The sequence below is a fragment of the Parasteatoda tepidariorum genome, chromosome 2 (assembly GCF_043381705.1).
Source record: "Parasteatoda tepidariorum isolate YZ-2023 chromosome 2, CAS_Ptep_4.0, whole genome shotgun sequence".
NCBI lineage: Eukaryota > Metazoa > Arthropoda > Arachnida > Araneae > Theridiidae > Parasteatoda > Parasteatoda tepidariorum.
Window position 1 is genome coordinate 48,131,776 of NC_092205.1, and position 9,125 is coordinate 48,140,900.

Consider the following 9,125-nt stretch of genomic DNA (forward strand, 5'->3'; position numbering starts at 1 on the left):
AATAATAATAATTTGTAGAAAGTAAAAAATTAGTAGAAGAGTAACGAAAAAGTGTCGAGAAACAGAAGGGAAAAAGAGAAGCTTCGTCAGAAGTGATCAGCAAATCTGGGCCTAACTGTATGAGTCATCGTTTTCCGTCCTTCAGCTTTATTCCATCTAGGAGGTATTGGCTCCGCGCGCTTGGCAGACACCAAGACGTTAGGCCCGGTTAGAAACGGTGGCGTTAAAAAACACGTGAGAGAGCTCGGGAACAAAACAGAAAGATCCGTGGGTGTTTTATAAAAAGGGCCGCCGGCAGTATTGGACAAATTCAAGGACCTATCAAGTTTTTCAAGGACCTAAGACGTTTTTCAAGCACTTTCAAGGACCTAAATTTAGCAAAAAAAAATTCAAGGACTTTCAAGGACTCTCAAGGACCGTGGGAACCCTGAAGTAGATGTTTACCGGGGGTAAGCACAAGGGTATAAACAAAATAATAATCTTTTCTGCATACTTAAATTTTTTTAGCTTATCAAACACTACATTTAGAATTCCAAAACAGCATTAAATTTCCCTTTATTACCTTTACCACCAGAAGCAGCAATGGCGACATAATCTCCACGTTTGAACAATTTTCCTCTTGTAATAGTTTCATGCACTTCAGTTTCAAAAACTTCAAAAAAACAACTTTTACAGACAGGATGGCCCTGAAAATGAAAATAAATACAATGCCACAATTTAAGCAGAGAATTTTAACAAAACTAGCATTTTTAAAACTTCAATGAGAAATAAATAAAAAACATAACATAATGTATAATCTTTTATTTCACACTCAGTTTCCTTACTGTTTTAGAACGTTTAACAATAGCTTTATTTATTTCACATTTCGAGCAAACAGGAGAAGTAAAAGACATTTTTAGATAATATGAAGAAAATAAAAACTTTAAACGTTTAAATTTAGAAACAATTCAATACATAAAAATTGCATATAATGAAAACAATAGATCGAAAGATAATGATATATTATTCCTTCCCACGATTCCAGTCTGAAATTTTCTAGCAATGTTTGTAAATAAATCGCACTCAAACATACGGTCAAGAGTATCAAAACATTTTAATACAATTTTTATCATGTTTGAGGTTTGAATAATTAATGCATAAAAGTAATGATTTCATGTAATGAGAGCTAGTTATATCATCACGTAAAAAAGCAATATTCAATTTTTTGGAATAGTAGAAAAATAATCTGATGCGATTTGTATTTTCTTTCATCTGCAGATTTAAAGTGAAGTAATTTATTTATTTACAAACATCGGGTACTAGGGGGCGTGGTCAACGATGTGTTCGTGGCTTGTGTTAAAATCGTTAAATCCTTTCATCATGATGTAAAACAGAAATTTTAAAATATATAGTTTAAAAACATTAATTTAATGGATTCCACAGACAGCAGTCTTGTAGATCAATTGACTTTGCAATTGTCTGAAATAGAGATGCTCAGTAGCATGTATCCTGACAATAGTGAATTTTATATCACTCTCCCTTCTATTATAGCAGATATGAATAGATATGTTGAAGGGAAAACACAATATACTCCTAATGAATTAGATTTTGTTTTAAATCTTGATATTCCTGACATAAAAGTAAGTTCCTTGCAAAAAAAAAAAAGAAAACACAACATATAAGAGTTATTCCAATATCACAATATAAAACTATTATTTTGTTAAAAATTATACTGCAACTTGTTCCTTTATAATAGAATCAAATGTGTTACTAACTATAAAAAGCTATGCAGTGATGTACTAAAAATTTCAAATATTGAGACACCGTCCTGCCATTTCCAATACATCTTTCAATATTTTAGTGATGCATATTTATCTGATTGCATATTATAAAAAGCAAAAAAAATGAAGTAACAATTATATTTCTGTTTATCCATGCTAAATAAAAGCTTACTCTGCTCTAACTTACATAAAATATAGTCAAGCTGTTTTTACTAAGTAAATTTTTTTTTTCATTTTCTGGTATATATCGGTATTGTGTGAATTCAAATAAATAACTGCCTGATGCATTGATGACTTACTTTTGATGATACATTAAATTTCTCCACGTTAAGAGTAGTCCATATTCTTTGTTTGTTTTTTTTCCCCTTCAGCGTTTTCTCCCCTTTTCTCTTTGTCTTAAAATAACACATTTTTTTTTTGTGTTTCTGTTTTGTCACATGCTCACTATGCTGCATAATTATGCAGCTAATAAATAAAACAGCTATATATTCAAATTTTACTTTTAAACTTTAACTATATGTTTTAATGACAATCATCAGCATAACGATAATTATGTTATGCATATACTTATTTTGTATGATATAAAAGTTTACATAACAAACTTATTTATACAGCAGCAATAAAATACTGTGATTGATATCTATAGATGTCAATCTGGAAATTCTATATCCCCACAATATTTAAAGTGATATACACATAACAAATTAGGTTTAGCTTAATTTGTTTTACTTTTCCAGTAATATAAGGCTTCTATGAGTAATTATCAGGTCGTATTTGTTTGTATGGAGAGATGGGGCACATTGAACCAGGCTCTATTATTTTAATGCTTTTAAATTTTTTGTTTTGTTTTTTCTATTAGAATGTTGCACCACTAGTCCTATAAATCCTAAGAATCACATGACTCAGTTAAAGTGTGCTACTTTTATTTCAACTAGATCTATTTTAGTAGTGTTAAATAATTTTTTTAAGCGTATTAATTAACTTTTGAACTATGGTCTTTACCATAAATTAAATATGAGCCGCAGCGGCTCAAGGGATGGAGCATTCGCCTTCTGACGAGGTGAACCGGGTTCGAATCGCAGGTTTCGAATTCTGCAGCCGGCTCACACTGACCACAGTGCTGACGTAATTTATCCTCGGTGGCAGACGGATCAAGGGTTAAAGTCCCCTTGCCATCAGGCTAACCATGGGAGGTTTTCATGGTTTTTCTCTCAGTGTAATGCAAGTGCAGGTTAGTTCCCTCAAAAAGTTCTCCACGAAGGCAAATTTCTCCCAATACTTGATCCAGGAGTTCCTTTGTCTTCTGGATTGGGTTCAAAATTGCAAAGCTACGAAGTTGAACATTGGTAATCATATACCCAAAATTTGGTCGGCTTTTTAGTGACAGATATAAAAATAAAAGAAATTGAATATGCAGTTACGCACTCTCCTACTATTCTCAGTGACTCTTCCGTTTTTTAATTGCTACTTCATTTTGTTTTTTGTCAAACATAGCCTTCACATCATTTGAAAATCAAGGAGAGAAAATTATTTATGTTCATTTTTAACAAAAAGGACCATTCTATGGCTATCTGTTGCATTTCAGGATTTCTGAGTTTTAAAAAATGTATAATGTGGAAAATCAGCTCTTCCCGAAAGGTATTATGCAGTGTAGATGGGCTATGCTATGAAAGAGCATTTACTCCCAGCATCCTTCCCTCATTATTTGTCAGAATCAGTTTTATAGACATAAACTGTTCTTCCTCCTTAATCTTTATTTGATTTTTTTAGTTTGTTTACAAAATGTTGTGTGTGTCTTTTATCTTCAATTCCACACCAAATTTTGGTTCAATGACAATTGGCCCCTAAGTCAGTTCACATCAACTAAATAATGCATAAGATGCAAGTTATTTATAATTTAATTACATACAAGTGGTAATCTATGTTATGGGGAATTTTTGTGTGAGCTTATTTTAAATGGTGGTAGTTTTTGGTGAAACAGATTATTTAAATAAAATTCATTAATTTATAAAAAGCAAAATTTTTGACACCAAAAGTAGTCCATGGCATTGATAATTATTTTATTTTCTTTAACTTAGACATTTGCTACTAGAATATAAATACTTACGGTTTACACTTGGCACAAAGTTCTTTCAAAATTTTTTTAATAAAGGCTTTCTTACATAAACTTTAAGTATCAGCATAATCTTTTTGTTCTAACAGTAAAACTCAGCTATGCATTTTTCAATGGAATATACGAATAAAAAGTATCCAAAAAGAGCAAGGTAAGTGGGCTCCACTTTTTGTGTATGTGAATAATTGGTCTTTAAATTGCAGAAAATTGAAATTTGGCTCACTTTCAAGGTCTTGATCAAGTTCCGCAGTCGACTGATCGTAAAGACATTCCCAGTAGAACACCGAAGTCAAGCATTACTGGCTGCGATAATAAGTGGGTGGGTAACCACTATGATCAGTCTGCGTAGGGACGAGGGTGCACGGTATTGGTCTCGTTAAACTGTTCTGCTGTAAAGTGCTTGACTTCGCTTGCTGGTCGTCAGGCTACCAAAACAGGGGAGCCACCCCCTCTGTAGAGGATCAAAATTGTGATGGCATGTCTTCAGACCGTCGCCAATAGCCCATTAATTTCTTAATCAAAAGTCTAAACTTTTTAATCTAAATGTCCCACTAATGTTGCCATTAGCATAGCTACCAAGTCTACTGGATTTTCCTGTAGACTGCTGGATGTTCCCAATTTTTCCTGGTCTACTGGTTTAATAAAAATTCTCCTCTTTTATGAATATTCTTAGAAAATTCCCTAAAATTGAGTAAGTTTCCTAAAAATTATCCCTATTGAAATAGCATTTTTGCACAGATTATTGCTTACTTGAACATTTAAATATGTATTACTAATAGATAATGAAGCGGGCCTCGTGTATAGAAATCAGTTTACAACTTTTTTTGTTCTCAAAAGTTCAATTTGTTTTATTCAGAACCCCCTTCTTAAATTATTTGAAAAGTCTTTTAACTATCTCAGATGAATTAAATGCCTATTACTATTCAAAATTATGAGTGAACATAATGCATAGCATTTCAGGTTCATTTAATGTCAATTGTAACTGGTAAATATTGCGTAATATTTAGTACAATATGCAACAATCGTCTTGAAATTTATATTGTTTCGTAAAATCTACTGGATTTTTTCCTATCTATGTTGGCAGCTATGCATTTATTTTCAAAGAGGTTATTTCCTTCCTTTCAAGCTTAAGAAAAGCTGTTTGCATTTCACAAGTATAGCAAAATTATATCAGTGCAGTTCTTCCCTGCAAGAACTGCACCGATATCCAACTTACCCCGGATCACATTCTCGATTGCCCAGCCCTTAGCCCATATGTTTTACAACTGGGTATGGTGCCATTGGCTTCAGAACTTCATGAGATCCTCTACATCAGTGTTTCTTAACCTTTTTGATATAATGGACCCCTTTTAAAAATTTTTAAGAAGTCACGGACCACCCCACTGTGAAAAAAAAATAATTGCAAAAAACATCAATTATTAGAAAACATTTAATTTTATTATTTTAATAGTATACAAAATTTTTAAAATTAAAATGTTTAATGTGAAGGTTGCTGCTGCTTTTCCTTAATTAATAAATTTAATTGGGGGATGAATTTCGACAAAGCAACGTGTTTATCATGTTCAACATTCAATCGATTTCGATGTTATATTTTTATTGTCACAAGTGTGGAAAATCCCGCTTCGCAAAGATACACAGTAGCAAACGGAATTATAGCTGCCATAGTTCGATTTACAAGCAATAGGTAGGCTTCCAAACGCTTTAAAAATTAGGAGTAGTCAGCGGACCCCCAAAATAAAACTCATGGACCCCTTAGGGTTCATGAACCACAGGTTAAGAAACCCTGCTCTACAGTAATGATGTATAGGAGCTTGCGGATGCAGTTTTGAAGGCACACGAGGTCATTTAATTGTCCATGGACACGATTAAAAAAATAAAATTATACACACTTACTACTAACATTTTTCTTTCAGAACTATTCAGATATTGAGATTTCTATAACGTGAAGGGTGTGTCGCTTACTTGTAATGTTTTAATATTTGTTGAAAAAAATTCTACAGTATTCAATGGTAACTTTTCACAATTCAATTGTAACTTTTAAATATTGTGATTCAACATTTTTTTTCTGAACATGTGTTTTGTCACTCTTGTTAAAAGGTTTGAATTATTTTTATTTAATAATTCATAACTATTGCGTATCAAAACACTACATTAAAATATCTTTAGCTGATTTACTATATCTGCCCATTGTATAAAATTGAGCTTCTTAAATAGTAAGTCCTTATTTCCATTTCTCATCGCTAGACGATATTTCTTGATGCATATACAATGTTAATCTAACCATTTTCTATATTAAACGGATCGTTTACATATCGTTCATTCATAGAAAATAAATTTAATTTTCACTTTTTTTTTTCTTGATCTCTTTTTTAATCAGCAGAAATTGTCAACACCTTTTTCTAGGCATTTTATATGTCCTCGCATTCCATCTTATTTTTTTACTATGTTGAAAGAAAAATATTACAGACTTAATTTTTAAATAAAAAGAAATTAGAAATATCTATAATGGTAAGCTTTTAATCTTCGCCAATAAGAAAAATAGAAAGTTTTAAAAAAAAGGATAACTTTTATTTTAAGGAAATATCTTGCAGATAACTAAAAACTTCTGTTTTTATGTGATTTGTTTTCTTTTTAGTTTGTCATGTGATTAGTATAACAACAGTGTTTCTTGAATAATTTGATTTCCAGGACCGGAATAGCCGGTTAAAGATTTAGATAATTGCCGATATTTTCCTTGAATATGATGAATAATTGAATTATTCATATTGATTGGTTTGTTTCTGTAATTGTCAATTCCTAAAGTGAAAGTTAAACTTTCAAATGCTAGTCCGACAAAATGTTGAGTGATTTATCTTTCTTTAATTTATTTATTTATTTTAAAAAGCAGCAAGAAAGAAAAACGAAAGACAATATTTTATTCGAGTCCTTAAATATTTTTTATATTGTGTTTTGTGAATATATTGCCAATTTTTCGCCGAATCGATATTGTAGAATGGTTGAACATAGATATCCAAGAATCACGGGAAAAAAACCCAGAAAAGAGTCCATATAATACTACAAAGAAATAGAATAATTAAGTTTTTATGTGTTGAATTTAAAAAATTTTAAATGACATAGGAATTTAATGTCCGATAAATGGTCATGGCATGACCTTACGATCGTTAAAAGTGAATTTTTAGATTTTTGTAAGTAAAGGGTTAAGTGTGGACAGGTAATGAAACTGATTATTTAAACAATTGTTGCTTTTAAAAAGAGCAAATGTAACAGATTTTTACCTGAAAATTTCGACTGAAGTAAATGGTCTTAATCTTTGTTATTTTAATCAACGTTAGGGTATAATTAGTATTAATTTATAGCTAACAAGTGTGTGAATTTAAAAAAAAAAATTTCAGTTGAAAGTGCGTTTTAATTATATTTTAGAAAAATTTATTTTTCTTGTTATTTAAGTCGAATTTGATTTTTATTTTATAAACTGTACTTTGAAAATTAATATTAATTGTTAGCTGATGAGCAATAATAGTATGTCAGAAATATCCATTTTATAATAACAATTTAAAAAAAAAAGCAGATTTCGCTGGTAATTATTTTTATTTAAATGTGTTAAAACATTAGTCTCCATTGCACAAGCATTAATTGAAATTTTGGAAAAATATTATAAATGAATTATACACTTTAAACAAAATCAACCTAATTTAAAAATGATGTATTTCAAGAATGCTATGGTGCTTTTCTTTCAGGCCTTTTTTTTTTTTTNTTTTTTTTTTTTTTTTTTTTTTTTTTTTTTTTTTTTTTTTTTTTTTTTAGATATTTTTTCGCGTACTCTTTTTTTCCAAATGTTTTGTTTTTCAAGCTCTTTTTTTTTGCGCCTACCGCTTTTCTGACGTTGAAGAAGAGACTTTGGTCTTAGCTAGCTGAAAAGCGTGATGTATTTTATACTTTGTGCTGAACTGGAGCATAATTAGTAGATATTCATGTTTCTTGGAATGTATCTTTTTAACACTAAAACGAAGATTCCATATTCATTTAAAGAAATACTTAAAAGATACTGTATTTCTGTTATCTTTTACCGGTGTGTAAACGGTTATAATGTTTCGTTTATAGATATTCAGGTAATTTTTATTGCATACTTTCTAAACATCGTAATATGTATACAGTTTTCTTTTTATTCTAGGAAAAATTAGAAGTGAATATTATTTTTCCTCATCAGTATCCTTCTCGAAAACCTTCAATATCCTGTCGATCTCTTGGTCTCAGCAGAACGCAACAGAGAGAGCTCAATTCTTCTGCTAGAAACTATATTGACAGTTTACCTAATGACGAACTGTGTTCCATATCAATAATCAACTGGTTAACAGAAAATGCTGCTAATTATTTTTCACTTAAAACACCAGAAACTGACTCCGATTCATTAGATTATAAAGCTCCGTCACCTGTAAGAGACATTAAATGTAGATTATGGGTATACAGTCATCATATTTATAGCAAATTTAAAAGGAGGGAGATTATTGATAGTGCTCAGGATTTGAATTTAACTGGATTCTCACTACCAGGAAAGCCTGGTTTTATATGTGTTGAAGGTGATAAAAGAGATTGTTATGAATTCTTACATAATTTAAAACAGATGACTTGGAAGAAACTCTCTCTGGTAAAAGAAGAAACAGTAGTTACAGATTCTGATGAATCGGATTTTAAAAAATTTGATAAATTCCAGGAGATAAGCTTTCAGGTTAGGAGAGGTCCGGCTAAAGAGTACCACATGGACATGGGCCAGTTTTTGAAGTATCTCGAAGAACATAATTGTTCCTATGCTTTTAATGATTTGCTCGGATTAGAAGGTCATTCTTCTGGCAGTAAATAAATGTATTTTTTACTTATTATTTGTTTATGTTTTTTATTGATGAATATTTGTAAATTTTTTAAAAAGTTATAAATTTGTTGAGACTTTGTTGTGTGATTTTTCTTTCATTTTTCAAGCATATAAAACTCATTTAGTTAGTTCTTGACTATTTGTTACTATCTTTTTTCCGAGAATCGTAAAAGAACCTGGTACCACAGTACCTATATTAGATACCTATTACTGCAATACCAGTAATACGCGATGGTAATAGCATCGCTTTTATCTATAATAGTTAGGCGATTTTTTTTCACGATTCCTAAAAACAATAAATACAGTATTTATGTGCTACAGAATTTCTGACCTAGTAGAAAACTTTCAAATATGATGCAGGTGTAACTCAGGACTTTGTTAGCTG

The 9,125-nt window shown here is 30.7% G+C and overlaps 2 protein-coding genes across 2 annotated transcripts in view; one reads left to right on the forward strand and one right to left on the reverse strand.

Moving 5' to 3' along the window:
• The window catches only part of LOC107437914 (Cytosolic thiouridylase subunit 1), a 24,827-nt gene extending 23,769 nt beyond the window's left edge, over positions 1-1,058 (reverse strand). Inside the window, exons 1-2 of the mRNA XM_016050054.3 lie at positions 825-1,058; positions 563-686 (exon numbers count right to left, since the gene is read on the reverse strand). Coding sequence (XP_015905540.1) covers positions 563-686; positions 825-893 — 193 coding nt within the window. The 5' untranslated portion in view covers positions 894-1,058. The remainder of the gene's footprint in view (positions 1-562; positions 687-824) is intronic.
• A 216-nt stretch (positions 1,059-1,274) lies between these two features.
• On the forward strand, positions 1,275-8,818 carry LOC107437915 (RWD domain-containing protein 2A). Its single transcript, XM_016050055.3, has 2 exons — positions 1,275-1,619; positions 8,045-8,818. The coding sequence occupies exons 1-2, from the start codon at positions 1,410-1,412 to the stop codon at positions 8,729-8,731; spliced, it is 897 nt and encodes a 298-aa protein (XP_015905541.1). The 5' UTR covers positions 1,275-1,409; the 3' UTR covers positions 8,732-8,818.
• The last annotated feature ends 307 nt before the right edge of the window (positions 8,819-9,125 follow it).